At 56.7% G+C, this 14,690-nt stretch overlaps 2 protein-coding genes across 7 annotated transcripts; one reads left to right on the top strand and one right to left on the bottom strand.

Moving 5' to 3' along the window:
• Positions 1–535: 535 nt before the first annotated feature.
• On the top strand, positions 536–9,534 carry SIRT6 (sirtuin 6). Of its 6 annotated transcripts, none has more exons than XM_031033932.2 (9): positions 593–666; positions 2,156–2,252; positions 2,630–2,757; positions 4,588–4,770; positions 5,900–5,959; positions 7,439–7,534; positions 7,616–7,696; positions 8,391–8,514; positions 8,607–9,534. In XM_031033932.2, the coding sequence occupies exons 4-9, from the start codon at positions 4,610–4,612 to the stop codon at positions 8,946–8,948; spliced, it is 864 nt and encodes a 287-aa protein (XP_030889792.2). In that variant the 5' UTR covers positions 593–666; positions 2,156–2,252; positions 2,630–2,757; positions 4,588–4,609; the 3' UTR covers positions 8,949–9,534. The 6 variants fall into 6 exon arrangements, with proteins under 6 accessions (XP_006738790.2, XP_081665601.1, XP_081665600.1 ...); XM_031033933.2 differs by lacking the exon at positions 593–666 and adding an exon at positions 749–1,143; XM_006738727.3 differs by lacking the exon at positions 2,156–2,252 and having other exon boundaries at positions 536–666.
• A 648-nt stretch (positions 9,535–10,182) lies between these two features.
• LOC145718038 (cyclic AMP-responsive element-binding protein 3-like protein 3) lies at positions 10,183–12,758 on the bottom strand. Its single transcript, XM_081809476.1, has 4 exons — positions 12,670–12,758; positions 11,433–11,517; positions 11,163–11,259; positions 10,183–10,951 (listed from the first exon to the last, which is right to left on the bottom strand). The coding sequence occupies exons 1-4, from the start codon at positions 12,735–12,737 to the stop codon at positions 10,617–10,619; spliced, it is 585 nt and encodes a 194-aa protein (XP_081665602.1). The 5' UTR covers positions 12,738–12,758; the 3' UTR covers positions 10,183–10,616.
• Between the last annotated feature and the right edge of the window lie 1,932 nt (positions 12,759–14,690).

Below are 14,690 nucleotides of genomic sequence, written 5' to 3'. Positions count from 1 at the left end.
ACACGTCTCTTAAATGCATCCTCAAGGCCACCAGCCCCAGTGCCCTTGAGCAGTCTCTTAGCGGTGCACCTGGCCTGCCGAGTGCAGACTACCACCGGCCTGGATGACGTTCGGGTAATTCGGAGCGGCGTCCGAGACCCGACCTGGGGAGGCCCCACGCTGCCCCCCGCACACTTGCACGAGTGCCCTGCACTGGTGACTTTGTGAACTTCTGACATGTGCGGCGGAGAGAGCCCCGAGTGGAAGCACGAGTCCTCTGTCCTCGTGAGGGACGTGGAGACTTCCATTTACTCATTTGCAAGAAGAAGAAAGGGGGCACCGGTTGCCTGTGCCCCTCATTTGAGAGGTGACTGGAGGGCTGTCCCGTAGGCGGCCGCCCCTGTTTCCCGCCACCCACCAACACTTCGAAGGAAGCGGCCTTCTCTCTGCCAGCAGTTGAGATGGCGCCTGAGGCGTCAGACGGGGCGCGTGCGCCTTGGAGGGAGAGGCCGGGCGCGGAGGGTGGAACGCGACTCCTCCTCCCCGCTCCTGTCCCGCCCCGTTTCCGGCGGAAGCGGCCTCAACAAGAGAAACTTTATTGTTCCCGCTGGGGCGGCGAGGATGTCGGTGAATTACGCGGCGGGACTGTCGCCGTACGCGGACAAGGGCAAGTGCGGCCTCCCCGAGGTGAGCTCGGCCCCGCGTCCCGAAGGCCGCCCCCGGCGCCGCGAGCTGGGCGGGGCCGGACAGCAGCGGGGCATTGTGGGAATATCGGGAGGCACTGAGGCTAGACAATGGGAGGGACTTCCCAGGGAGGAGGGGGCGGGAAGTGACGCCCCCTGCGCTCCCGGGGACCGGGACGCCCCCAGCCCCGGGTCGGCCGGGCTGGACCGAGCGAGGCCTTCGCGTTGCGGGAAGTCCTGAAGTTCTGATGGGGGAAGCGAGGGGACGCAGTTGCAGGCGGAAGGCTCGGCAGGGGCGAAGGCGAGGAGGTGGAAATAAATACACTTGGGGCACAAATTAGGCCAGAGCCGGGACCGCAGGGGCCGCACGTGCCAGACTGGGGAGCTGACACTTTATCCTGAGGGTGATGGACAAGGGTTTTAGGTTGGATGGACGTAGATATGTGTCAGAAGGACCCCTTCTGCCGCTGCAGGACTTGGGGTGAGTCACTTCCCTTCTGGGTCCCCTCGCCCCTCTGTAAACTGGGGGGAAGATTGCCCCCCTCCCCTAAAGGCTGGTCTGTGCGTTCTGAGGGAGGCATTTAATATGAACCCTCAGAATCCCTCCGAAGCCCCTCTCTTCTCTTCCTGCCTGTCCCTTGATTGGTCGCTTGATTCCACAAACATTTATTGAGCCCCTACTGGGCATCAGGCACTTTCTCAGCCCTGGGACCACAGTAGGGAACAAGGCATACAAAAGCCCCTTATGTTAGCAGGGAGACAGATACGGAGCAAGTAAATATAAGAAGTCCGATAATGGTAAGTAAGCTTCAGGGAGAAAAATAAAGCAGGGAGTGGCGAGGAGAGCTGGGCCTGCACTGAATCCAGGACCCAGGAGGCATCACTGGGATCACTTTTGGTTTTTCAATTTTTTTTTATTGTGGCGAAATACACAACATAAAATGTACCACCTTAACCATTTTCAGTGCATAGCTCAGTGGCATGAAGCACACTTACGCTGTCATGCAACCACCCTCATCATCCGTTTCCAGAACTTTCCATCTCCCCACACGGAGACTCTGTCCCCATGAAGCACGGACTCCTCACCCCCTGCCCCAGCCCTGGCTCCCACCCTCTCCTCTCCGTTTCTGTGGACGGGACTCCTCTGGGGACCTGAAGCTTACCATCATCGGACTTCTTATATTTACTTGCTCCTTGTCTGTCTCCCTGCTAGCATGAGGGGGTTTTGTATGCCTTGTTCCCTACTGTGGTCCCAGGGCTGAGAAAGTGCCTGATGCCCAGTAGGTGCCCAATAAATGTTTGTGGAATCAAACCTCCTGGGAGTGAGTTCCTGCGGGATGTGTCCTTCTTTGCCCGGCTACTCTCACTGACCACAGTGTCCTCGGGGTCCCTCCACGTCGTGGCAGGTGTCAGGGTCCCTTCCTTTCTGTGGCTGAACAATATTCCAGTGTGTGCATGGACTGCATATGTGTTTATCCTTCATCCATCTACAGACCCTTGGACTGATTCCACGTTTTAGCGATTGTAAATGATACTGCTGTGAACTTGGGTGTGCAAATGAGATGACTTTTGAGCCAAGACCTAAAGGAGGTGAGGGAGGAGCCATGTGGGAGCACTCCAGGCAGAGGGTACAGCCCATGCAAAGGTCCTGAGGCAGGACCAGGCCTGGTGTGTTGGAGGACTAGTGAGGAGGCATGTGTGACTGGAGCAGAGTGGGCGAGGGGGAGAGAGGGAGGAGGGTAGGATAGGTCATGCAGGGCCTTGAGGGCCGCTGGGAGGGCTTAGGCTTTTACCCTGAGGAATGCAGGAGCCCCGGAGGGCTGTGGGCAGAGGAGGGACATGAGGACAAGCTGCCTTTTCCAATCGGTTCTTCCCTCTGGGCAAGGCAGGGGCATCCCAATCTGTGGCTAGTGGCTTTGCCACTTGGGACATGTCTTGACCTCTCCCTTCTGCTCTGTCGCTGACAGATCTTCGACCCCCCTGAGGAGTTGGAGCGGAAGGTGTGGGAGCTGGCGCAGCTGATCTGGCAGTCCTCCAATGTGGTGTTCCACACAGGTGCTGGGATCAGCACCGCCTCGGGCATCCCTGACTTCAGGTCTGTGGGCATGCAGGGGACGTTGAGGCAGGGCCTGCCACACCGCCAGCAGCTTCCCTGTTAGCTCACAGAGGTTTGGGCATCAGAACCCATCCTGCTGCCTTCCCCTTGGGGGTGTCGGGCACTGGAAAGACCCCGCCCTTGCAGACACGTCCCTTTAAGTCACGCACAACAGTCCACTCACACCCCATTGGCCAGAGCATGGTCACCTGACCATACCTAGCTGCAAGGGATCCTGGGGAATGTAGTCTCTTGCCTGGGCTCACCATGCATGCCTGAATACTGGGGTTCTATTACCTTAGACGATGGGAAGATCGATATCAGGGGCAATTAGCTCCATGCTCACTTGCAAATATTTTTCTCTCTTTTTTTTTTAAAGATTTTATTTATTCATTTGAGACACAGAGATACAGAGAGAGAGAGAGAGAGAGAGCATGAGCAGGGAGAGAGGCAGAGGGAGGAGCAGGCTCCCCGCTGAGCCAGGAGCCCGATGTGGGGCTCGATCCCAGGACCCTGGGATCATGACCTGAGCCGAAGGCAGACGCTTAACCATCTGAGCCACCCAGGCGCCCCTGCAAATATTTTTCTATCAGACCTGGTGTCAGGCAAGTGGCTTGAACCATCCAGACCTCAGCCTCTCACCTATTAACAAGGGTGTGCAACCAGACAATGTCTAGACTCCTCTCTCCTTGGTGCATACTGTGTTAGACAAGAGTTTTCTTGGTGAAGCATCCACGTCTCAACTGGCAACCCCCTAGCGGCCCCTGTAGGCACTGAGTTTGCAACCCTGCCCCATAGGGCAGGCCTGTCGCATTTATACTCCCTCCCTAGGCCTCATGGGCCCGTAGCCCAGACTTGCAGCAGGAGAGCAGATTCCTGGTTCTTCTTCTTCTTCTTTTTTTTTTTTTTTAAGATTTTATTTATTTGACAGAGAGACACAGCGAAAGAGGGAACACAAGCAGGGGGAGTGGGAGAGGGAGAAGCAGGCTTCCCACTGAGCAAGGAGCCCGATGTGGGGCTCGATCCCAGGACTATGACCCGAGCCGAAGGCAGATGCCCAACAACTGTGCCACCCAGGCGCCCCAGGTTCCTGGTTCTGGAAGGAATGTTAGGCTTCTAAGGCGTGACTCCCTCCCACCCCTCCTTCACAATCTGCCATGGCTCCCCACTGCCACACAGGAGAGTTCCAGGTACTTCGGGCTGGAAATCAAAGCTCTTCCTGCTCTGGCCTCGGGACATCTCTCCCACCTCAGCCCCTGCTGCTCCTACTGGAGCCCCCAGACCACTTGCATTTCCCCAACTCATAGGCTGTTGTCAGTCCCCTAGGCCTCTGCTTACCCCTTCTGCCTGAATCGCTCTGCCCTTTCCTCGCACAGTTGAAGAGACAACTCAGCCTCCTCCAGGAAGCCTTCCCGCACTCCCCATGCATAGCCCCCACCCCCTCCACTGGGCTCTTCCAGTTCCACAGGCTGCAGGGTCTGTGGCCACTTGTGTCCCCCCTCCACAAGATGGAGGACTCCTCGAGGGCAGGGCCCAGGTCCAGTAGGACCCCAGCATCACCCAGCACAGGGCCAGGCTCAGTGCAGCAGCAGGAAATGTTGACTGAAATGAATAATTTTTTGCCCTCATGCACCACATTCTCCCTCCTCTCCCCTTACCCTCCCTCTTTTTCTCTCCCCTCTCTTTGTCTTGCTCACTCTGTCTCTTTCTATCTCTTGTCTCCCTGATTCTCTGTCTCTGTCTCTGTCTCTAATGCTCGGTCTCTTATTCTGTATCCCTATCTCCTTGAACCCTAAACTCTCTGTGTCTCTCCCCACCTGCTGCCTTCAGGGGCCCCCATGGCGTCTGGACGATGGAGGAGCGGGGCCTGGCCCCCAAATTCGACACCACCTTTGAGAGCGCGCGGCCCACGCAGACGCACATGGCCCTGGTGCAGCTGGAGCGCGTGGGCCTCCTCCGCTTCCTGGTCAGCCAGAACGTGGACGGGCTGCACGTGCGCTCCGGTTTCCCCAGGTAACCCCCGGCTTCCGGCCCCGCTCGGCCTGGGCCAGGCCACACCTCTCTCTGGGCCTCAGTTTCCTTATCTTTAAAATGAGCATGGACGCCAGCCCCTCCCCCATGAGGCCACCGTGGCAATCTAGTGAGGCGGCGGGGAGAAGCGCTTGGTGCCCAGTAGGGCTCTGTGAACCAGAGCGGTCCTGCACGGTCACTACCTCCCAAGTCCCATTTTGGAGGACGAAGCACTGATCCCCCAGCACCCACTGTGTGCAGACAGGAGCAAAATGGATCACACCCGACAACCATTTACAACCACTTATCCAGTGCCCACTGGCGCCGCATGCTGTTCTAGACACAGGATGCTGGGCACACAAGACGGAAGCGCTGCCCTCCCAGGACTTATGCTCCCGTGGCGAGGAAACAGAAGACGAGATAAATCAGCGAATTGCATTCTAGGTCAGGCGGTGATCACTGCCAGGAAAGAGAAGGGGAAGGTAGGGTGGGCAATGCAGCCTGTAACAGACCAGGGGGGCTGTGACATAGGAGTGGGGACATGAGGGAGGTGACCAAGGGAACCAGGGCAAGAGCCCAGGCCTGATCATTGCTCCCCCAACTATCCCAAAAGTTAGGCACTGCTGTCCCGTTTCTCGGACAGGGCCTGAGGCACAGAGAGGTTAAGCGACCTGCCCAACGTGACACAGCTGGGAAGCAGTAGCGCCGGGAGTTGATCCCATGTTCCTCTGCTTCCAAAGCCCATGCCCCCTGGGCCTCCCATCGCCTCAGGTTCTTCCTTTGCAAACTGGGGATCAGAACTCCTGTCCTTCAGACTTGGTGACATTCGGAGGTTCCGACATGATTGTGGATGGATTTTGTGAGCGGAATGGGCTGTCTGTGAACAGAGGTGGGGTCAGCCATGAGGTTAATGACTCCTCGGGCTCAGAGAGGTTGGGCCATCTGGGTGAGGTTGTACAATGTGTGGATGGTGGAGTCAGCAGCCAGAGGCACCAGAAGGAGAGAGTCCATTGATCCTATGGTTGAAGGCTTAGGGAAGGCTTCCTGGAGGAGGAGGGCTCGGTACTTGGCCTGCAGCCTCAGGAACCAGAACCCTGTGCCACGGCTATGTGTCTCTCTTCTCCTTCCACAGGGACAAGTTGGCAGAGCTCCATGGAAACATGTTTGTAGAAGAGTGTGTCAAGTGTAAGACGTGAGTGCCACGGGGGTGGGGGGAGTTAGGGTTAGAATGGGCCGGCCCCATTCTCTGTGACCTCCCGGGTCAGGCTCTGTGTAAGAGCCTTATGAGTCTCCTCTGGCGTGGCCAGAGACCCAGGCTGGGGTGGGGGCTGGGGGCTTGTGTTCCTCCTGGGGAGGCGCATTCCCCTCCTGCGCTGCCCTAACAATGACCACAAGCTGAACAGCTCGAAACAGAAATGTGTCATCGTGGCCTGGAAGCCGGAAGTCAGAGATCGGTTGTTGGCAGGGCAGGGCTCCTGCTGAACTCTGCAGGGGGCGCTCCTTCCTTCCCTTTTGCGTCTTCTGGAGGTTTCTCACAGTCCTTGGTGCTCCTCGGCTTGTCTTCCCCTCACACCACCCTCCGCCTGGTTCATAAGGACACCAGTCCTATGAGATGAGCGCCAGCCTCCCCTGTGTGATCTCATCTTAACTCGTTACATCTGCAACGATCCTATTTCCAAATGCGGTCACGCTTTAAAGTATTGGGGGCCAGGACTCCAACATATCTTTGAGGGGACACAATTCAGCCCATAACGGAGTGTGACAGAGGTGTGTCGGCCCGCTCTGGGAAGGCTGAGTCAGAGCCCTTCCCAAAGCTGGGGTGCTCTGCTTGTGTCTCCTTGAGCTGGCTGAGCAGCCACCCAGGTGGGGCCCCCAAGTAAAAAAAAAAAGTGTCCCCAAATTTATTTTGAAAAATTTCAAATCTACAGAAAACTCATATAAGAATTATTTGATGAACCCGAACTTAGCCTAGACCAGAGCTCAGCAAGCTTTTTCTGTAAAGGGCCAGATGGTAGAACGTTTTCAGCTTTGTGGCCCAGGCAGTCTCCGTCAGGATCCTGACGGGCTCTGCTGTCGTGGTGTGAAAGTCGCCATAGACAACACAGGAAGGAATGGGCATGGCCGTGTGCCAATAAAACTTTATTCACAAAGACAGGAGGCTGAGGGCCAGATTTGATCCTCGGGGCCATAGTTTGCTGATCTCAACATGGATTTGACAATCTTTTGTCCCTATTTTGTTAGTCCTTGCTGTGATGTTGAGGCGTAAGTGTCCACTGCCCCAGGCCCACGGGACACATGTCTCCCGTGGCCACAGCACATTCGTAGTAAAGGCCGGGATGTGGACAACCGTGTAGATCATCCAGGCCCTCACCTGGCTTCCCAGTGCTCCCATGCCTTCTATTTTTGTCCCAGTCCACGATCCAACCTGGGGTCATGCTTTGCATGTCATTGTCAGGTCTCTCTAGTCTCCTCGGTTTGGAATACTTCCCAGCCTTTCTGTTTCCATCCCCCTGGCATTGGGGTGCAACCAGGCCGGCTGTGTTGTGGAAGCCCCCCACTTCCCTGGGAGAACAGCTCCCCCAAAAGAGCAAGAGCCGCCCAGATCAGGCTGCAGGGGAGCAGGGGGTGGGCTGACCCAGCCCCATGGGGCCCTCTTCCTCCCCCAACACAGGCAGTACGTCCGGGACACTGTCGTGGGCAGCATGGGCCTCAAGGCCACGGGCCGGCTCTGCACCATGGCCAAGGCGAGGGGGCTCCGGGCTTGTAGGTGAGTGACCTCTCACTGCACCTGGATGCGGGGTGGGGGGGTGCATGTCTCCATGCTGATCCCCCCACCCCTCCCCTGCAGGGGGGAGCTGAGAGATACCATCCTGGACTGGGAGGACGCCCTGCCTGACCGGGACCTCACTCTCGCCGATGAGGCCAGCAGGTCTGACCCTCAGATGAGCCCAGATTGGGCAGGTGGGGACACAGGCAGAAGCACAGCCAGCTCCGGCCCTGGGCCATCAGGAGAGGCTTCCTGAAAGAGATGGCTGCCCTGCTCTGGGCCTCACTGTCCTCTTCCTGACGCCCTGCTCTGGGCCTCACTGTCCTCTTCCTGACGCCCTGCTCTGGGCCTCACTGTCCTCTTCCTGACGCCCTGCTCTAGGCCTCACTGTCCTCTTACTAACAGCAGCTACTCATGCTGCACCATGCACGTGTTACAGGCAGGGAAACTGAGGCTTCAGCAGGTGGACTCCTGTCCAATGCTACCCATCTGGGAAGTGGATGAGCCGGGATAGAACCCAAGTCCCAAGCATTGAAGGTCCTGCCCACGTCAAGAACCCTGCTTCTGCCAACGGGGTGGGGAGGTGGCTCAGGCAGAAGGGAAGCGGCAGGGGCAGGACTCAGGGCAGCTCAGAAGCTGGCCCAGGCTGTGGGCGGCCCTTGAGAGCAGAGGGTGTGGAGTGAGCTGACTTCCCAGGGCTGGGCGTGTTGCGGGAGCACAAGGTGGGTGGTGAGGCCATAGGGCTTGAGCCAGGAGGGGTTGGAGGCCTCCTAGTCTTGTGGGGCAGGAGGAGGGCTGCAGAGACCCTTGTGCAGGGCTAGAAGGGGCTCCATCTGACTCTGCCTTCCCATCCCAGGAACGCAGACCTGTCCATCACACTGGGCACCTCGCTGCAAATCCGGCCCAGCGGGAACCTGCCCCTCGCCACCAAGCGCCGAGGAGGCCGACTGGTCATTGTCAACCTTCAGCCCACAAAGCATGTATGTTCTGAGCCCACCCTGACATGCTCCCTGCCCCAGCCTCCCTCCCCTCCCGACCTCTGCCTCAGCCTGACCTGTCTTTGCCCCCGCAGGACCGCCACGCCGACCTCCGTATCCATGGCTATGTGGACGAGGTCATGACCAGGCTCATGAAGCACCTGAGCCTGGAGATCCCCGCCTGGGACGGCCCCCGCGTGCTGGAGAGGGCGCTTCCCCCCCTGCCCCGCCCACCCGCCCCCAAGCTGGAGCCCAAGGAGGAGGCCCCCACCCAGCTCAACGGCCCAGCACCCGCCAGCCCCAAGCCGGAGCCCTCAGCAGAGCCCTGCACCCAGCACAATGGCTCCGGGCCCGCCAGCCCCAAGAGGGAGCATCTGGACAGTCCTGCGCCGCACAGGCCCCCCAAAAGGGTGAAGGCCGAGGTGGCCCCCAGCTGACCCGGGGGCCCGGGGAGGGTGGGGCTTTTTATAGAAACCATGGATTCATCTTTTCTTACTGGTCTCACTTTGTTACTTGTACCTGCCCGTGGGGGTGGGGGGGCGACCTCAGGGTGCTGATTGCCGGGCTCCAGACCCCAGGGCAGGCTCACCCTCCACTGCCTCTCTCTCTAGCTCTAGGGGCCTCCGGTGTGGGCCTGGGGAGGAGCATTTACACCCTGGACATGGACCTTGGATCTGACACCCCAGGCATCTGCTCCTCCTGGGCCCCAGCCCCTGACTCAGGATGTTCTGGGGAGGTGTGGCCAGGCCCTCCCTAGTTCCCGGTGTAAACAAGGTTAACTCTCTCTGGCCCTGGGCCCTCACACTCCCCTTCCCCTGCCCCCCCCCAAATCGCCTTCACAGTCCCTCCGGGAGGTGGGGGGGGGGCAGAGTCACCATTCAGGAGCCAGACTTCATGGTGGCACAGACAATGGGGTTTACACTGCCTCTGGGGCTAGAGGGAGAAAGGGGTGTGTCCACCTGGCTGCCTCCAGGCTTCCAAAGAAGTCTTCAATGCAATAAAAGCAGAAATTCTTGCGTCTGAGTCTGTGTTTGGCATTCATAACCTTGTGCCAGGTCCTAGTCCTGACAGGACTGCATGGTCCCCTTGCCCCTGGGGACCCTACTGGGCCTCTCTGCAAACCAGGCCTGGAGGCGAAGGAGGAGGGGCATACCACACCTGGCATTCCTGGAGCCCCCAGTGTGTGATGATGTGCCTGTGTGCGTGGTTTCTAAATATTTGCCCTCCACTGCTAGGCTGTGAGCCCCGTGAGGCTAGGGGCCGTGCGCTTTGGTCTGGTTCGAAGCCCCTGGCCCCTGCTCAGAGCCGGTGGCGTCACCACACATTAGGAGAGCACAGGCACAGCTGGGTTCCAGCCAGGTCCCTTCACTTCCCATGCCGGAAAAACAAGTCTCCCCACCCGGAAAACAAGCAGGGTGGGCTGTGCAGCCCCCAGGAAGGCGGGTCCCCAGGCCTTCCGTGGACACCCTGAAGGGCTCCCTGCGATCTGCTTGCGGCCGCTCTCCAAGGTGCTGAAGGCACCCCTGGGGCCTGGCAGGCCGCCTTCCCAGCCTGGGGGTCTGACTGCACCTCCCTCCCCATCCCAGGCTGGCCCAGCCCCTCCTTCCAGGAGTTGAGGAGCCCGAGACTCTGCTTCAGCTCCCACCCTAATGCCACTTTGTGCCAGCCGTGTTCTGTCAAAATACTTTATTAAGAAAAAAAAATACTTTATTAAGGATCTCTGTGATCTTAGAAAAGAGGGGTGGCTGTGGGCCAGGGTCCCCACAGACTCAGCCGGTTTCTCTTCCCTCTGTGCAGGAGGCAGGGAGGAGTCTGGGGGCAGGGGAGCTGTTGAGGCATGGGGTGTGTGTGTGTGTGTGTCTGTCTGGGTCTGTGGATCACTCTGTATGTGTCTGCCTGTTCCTTTCCCTGGATCTGTGTATTTCTCAGGCTTCGTGGCCCTGTGGTTGCCCTGTGAGCGTGTTCTGTGTGTATCTGGGTCCATGGGTTTGTGCGTCTCCATCCTGGCTCTTACGCCAGGTCTCACCTCTCACCCCCATGCCTGTTGTCACTGTCCACAGAAGGGCCCCTAAGCCCAGGGGCCTGCGGGCACATTGGGATGGTGCTCACAGCTCTTCCCCTGCTGCCTCCAATCCCACCCGTCCAGAGCTGAGCGCTGGCTCGGTCCCAGTCCAGCCCAGCAGGGTGGCCCCGTTCAGCTTCTCCGTTGAGTTGTCCGGGACCAGTGTGGAGTTGTCTGGGATCAGAGTCGAGTTGTCCAGCCCCTTCGTCAAGTTGTCCAGAGCCGACATGCCCCGAGATTCCCAGTCCACCGTGGGGCTGCCTGGAGACCCTTCCTGGGATGTGCCATCCTTGGACCGTGGTCCTGGGCCCTCGGAGCCTGGTGTGGTGTCGGGGGCCACGCGGGATGCAGCATCGTTGTGCAAAGTTCTGGAGAAAACTGAACAAGGGTTGGGAGGATCATGAGGGGTGGGGTGGGGGACTGGTGTCCCTCCGTTCCCTAGCCCCAGCCTCAAGGAGTAGCGAGCAGGCAAGGGGATCCCCTCCATGTCCCCCAGAGGCCCAGTATAGAGACTTGGGGAAACAAGGGGATTGTGCCCATGATGCAGCCCGGGGGGGTTTTGAGGACAGAGCATCCCTAGCCCACCTACCTCGAACAGGTGCATAGTCTCCGGCGTTCTCGGCTTTGTTGGTGACGAAAGGGCTAATGGAGGGCAGGACGATGAGGGCAAAGGAGAGCAGCAGGACCTGGCAGAGATGGGGGAGGTCACCCCATCCCTCCCCCCACCCTGTGAGCAAAGAAACTGAGGCCCAGAAGATGAGATCGTGCTTGAATTGGGGCTCAGGCTGTGCTCAGCTCCCCACACAGACCCCCTTTGCCAAGGCTGAGGACCCCCTTTATCCTGGGGACCAGGACTTACCGCTATGCAAGTGCCCGTCTGGGCCGACTTGCTGGTGGACTGGACCACAATGGCCTGGAGTTTCTTCAGCTGCTCCAAGAGGGATCTTAGTGGGAATGGGAGGGTCTTGGCTCAGCCCCATGGGGCTGTGATCTGACTCCCATCCATTCCTGGGATCTCCCAGACTGGCTGATGTCTGAACCCCATTCATCCCTCACGGCCCCACTGGTCTTTAGAGTCCCAGACTCTCTCTCTTTGCTTCAGTAAATCTCCCTGAACATCCCACCCCCTTGCACCCACTCACTTCTCTGCCACCCCACCTCCCTGATCCAGGCCACCATCTTCTATCACTGAAATGCCAGCTCCAGCCTCTACTCTGGCCCCCCTAAGGCCCCTCCTGCCACCCTAGGGTTAATGCTCCAAGCAGTAGCCAGATGGCACTTTTCAAATGTAAGTGGGCTTCTCTCCATCCTCCCCTGGGGTAAAAGCCCAAGTCCTCCCCATGGCCCCCAAGGCTCTGCATGACCTGCCCCATCCCCTCCCTGCCCTCCCCTCCTCCCTCTCTCCCCCTCACCCACTCTGCTCCAGCCACAAGGGCTCACGTGCTGTTTCTGCTACATGCCAGACCTGGTCCCGCCCCAAGACTTTTGCACATGCTGGTTCCCTCTGTACCAAGGACACTATTCCCCCAGGTCTTCTTGTAGCTGGTTCTTTCTCATCCATCAGGTCTTATCTCAAAAGTCACCTTATCTGACCTCCCTGCCCAGAATAGGCCCCACTTGCTCTCCAGTGCCTTTATCCTGCTTCGCTCTTACCCTCAGTGACAATCACTATTTGAAAACAATCCTATATTTTCATTTGTCTTGAGTATGTCTCCCACTAGACCATGAGTTCTCTAAGTCAGGAGACTGTCTGTTTGTTTACTGTTGTGGTTCCATTGCCCAGAACAATGCCTGGCACAGACGAAGTGCTAAATATATGTTGAGTAGATGCACCTCTTAGATGGAACACACGCAGTCCTCCAGGATGCTGTGTTTCTAGCCTCTGGCCATTCATGTGTCATTTCCTCCACCGGAAATACCTGTCCCCAAGTCCAAGTGCCCTCCTTTATGCAGCCTGCCCCCTTTCTAGGTGGAGCCATTACCCCCTGCTCTGCTTTGCCATCACAGAGGCTGTCCCCCACATTGTCCACCTCTCCTGCAAGGGACTCTGGGGGCCAGCTACCCCTGTCCTCTGCCACAGCTAGACCAAGACTCACAGGTTCTGCTTCTCGAGATGCAAGACCTTCCTCTGAAGCTCCTGGTTCTGGGCAGTGCAGGCTGACATCCTGCAGGGACAATGTCACAGTGACATTCAGAATATGCCTGTCACCAACTGGCCCAGCTGACCTCTCCCTGTCAGGCCCCACTTGACAGGCAGGGTACCTGAGGTTAGAGATGGGACGTCACTCATCCAAATACACCGGGCCAGTTTGTGGACAGGGCCATGATCTGAACCCAGGTCTGCCTGGCTCCTAGATCCCACATCTGCATTGATGTGGGGGCTTCACACTAGTCTGTGCCCCCAGGACTGGGAATGGAATGCCCAACTTGGGCAGTGATGCTTCCAGAAGACCAAGGAGTAGGATGACTGGGAGTCTAAGGAGAACCAAGTTACAATCCTCACCCTCCCCGTGAGCTCAAGCCACTCTACTCTGTGAGCTCAGCCCCCTCACCTGTAAAATGGGGCAACAATTACCTAGTTCACAGAGTGTTTGGGAGAATGACATGAAATAAGGTTGATTAGGGGCTTTGTAGATTGCATCTGAGGAACATGACAATGGTGATCCATCCATCTAGGGATCCCAGATCCAGGCTGGGGCCCCACCTTTCCCGTCTGCATCCCTCTGTGATCGTGGTCTTGGCCCAGACCACTCAGATGTGGAATTGAAATACAAAAATCCCAGCATGTGAATACGTTGGTCTTCACATTGCATCCAGGGAAAGGAATAAGCGCCCCCCCCCCCACACACACTGAAAGGCCCTTCTTTTAAATAACTCATGGGATAGAAAAGAATCCATGATGTAGATTAAGGAAGACCCAAGAACCCAATGGTAACGTCACTGGTGCAAATCACAATGCGTGAGGGGCAGCTAACGCAGGGCCGGGAGGGACAGATCTTTACCAGCCTTTATACAGCTCAACAAGCGAATGCACACATGTTGAAAGTTAGCAAAAGGACAACAGATCAAACTCCCTCCAAAATAAAGCATCAAGGAAGAACATACTAAAGCTAAGAGCAATAAGACTGATGAATCACTGAACTCTACCTCCAAAACTAATAATACACTATATGTTAATTAATTGAATTTAAATAAATTAAAAATAATAATAAAGATAAGAGCAGAAATGGAAGAACTAGAATACAAAAATACAGGTGGGTGGGAGGAAAAGCCAGAAAGCCATTCTCTGGCAAGAATAAGTAAATAAATAAGTCTCTGACAAGATGAATCAAGAAGATGAAGGAGAAAAAGAAGGCACAAATGAACAGCATGAATTTATTAAAATGGGTATGACTGCCAACAACATAGAGCTTAGCAAAATAGTAAGAGATACCTATGAACCATTTTGTGGTGATACATTTGTAATGGACAACTTCCCAGAAATGTATGACATCCCAAAACTGACTTGGGAAGACAGAACACCCAAATAAACCCATAACACTCCATCAAGTCAGTCCCAGGTTAGGAAGTGAGCGTGCTCACTTGTTACGTTTCTGTTAAAGAAGAAAGAGGAGCCTGTCCCCTTACATGAATTAAGAGAGAGGTGACTGGATGAAACTGGGGTCACAGTTTTTCAGTTGAGGAATTTCTGCCAGGAATGATGTCCCCTCTGTCCTTCCCAACACACACACTCAAGGAAGCCGTGATAGCTGAGGACCAGGGATGCTCAGACTGGGGGAGTAAGCACCCCATCTTCAGGCAGAGAGCCAGAACAAGATGGGCCATACATTCTCCTTTCTTGGTGCCACATATTCTAGGGGATAAAGGGACCTCGAGACTGAGCCCTCTGCCATCTCTAGGCATCTTTCCATCCTTGCAGTTCACATGAAAAATAACCTCTCCCCCAGAGTCGAAAAAAAAACCTCTCAAAGGGGAACCCCCCTACACTGTTGGTGGGAATGCAAGCTGGTGCAGCCACTGTGGAAAACAGTATGGAGGTTCCTCAAAAAGTTGAAAATAGAGCTACCATATGATCCAGCAATTGCACTACTGGGTATTTACCCCAAAGATACAAAAG

The sequence above is a fragment of the Leptonychotes weddellii genome, unplaced genomic scaffold (assembly GCF_054177405.1).
Source record: "Leptonychotes weddellii isolate Sample4059 unplaced genomic scaffold, ASM5417740v2 HiC_scaffold_1027, whole genome shotgun sequence".
NCBI lineage: Eukaryota > Metazoa > Chordata > Mammalia > Carnivora > Phocidae > Leptonychotes > Leptonychotes weddellii.
The sequence above is the reverse complement of the archived record's forward strand: the minus strand, read 5'-3'. Positions and strand labels throughout refer to the sequence as shown.

Bases quoted from the DNA above. Each gene is read 5' to 3' on its own strand.
- SIRT6 (XM_006738727.3), top strand. From the start codon at position 601: ATGTCGGTGAATTACGCGGCGGGACTGTCGCCGTACGCGGACAAGGGC. The intron at 667-2,629 runs GTGAGCTCGGCC...TGTCGCTGACAG, and splicing joins GCAAGTGCGGCCTCCCCGAG to ATCTTCGACCCCCCTGAGGA. The intron at 7,697-8,390 runs GTCTGACCCTCA...TTCCCATCCCAG, and splicing joins CTCGCCGATGAGGCCAGCAG to GAACGCAGACCTGTCCATCA.
- LOC145718038 (XM_081809476.1), bottom strand. From the start codon at position 12,737: ATGTCAGCCTGCACTGCCCAGAACCAGGAGCTTCAGAGGAAGGTCTTG. The intron at 11,518-12,669 runs GTGAGTCTTGGT...ATTCCCACTAAG, and splicing joins CATCTCGAGAAGCAGAACCT to ATCCCTCTTGGAGCAGCTGA. The intron at 11,260-11,432 runs GTAAGTCCTGGT...CATCTCTGCCAG, and splicing joins AGACGGGCACTTGCATAGCG to GTCCTGCTGCTCTCCTTTGC.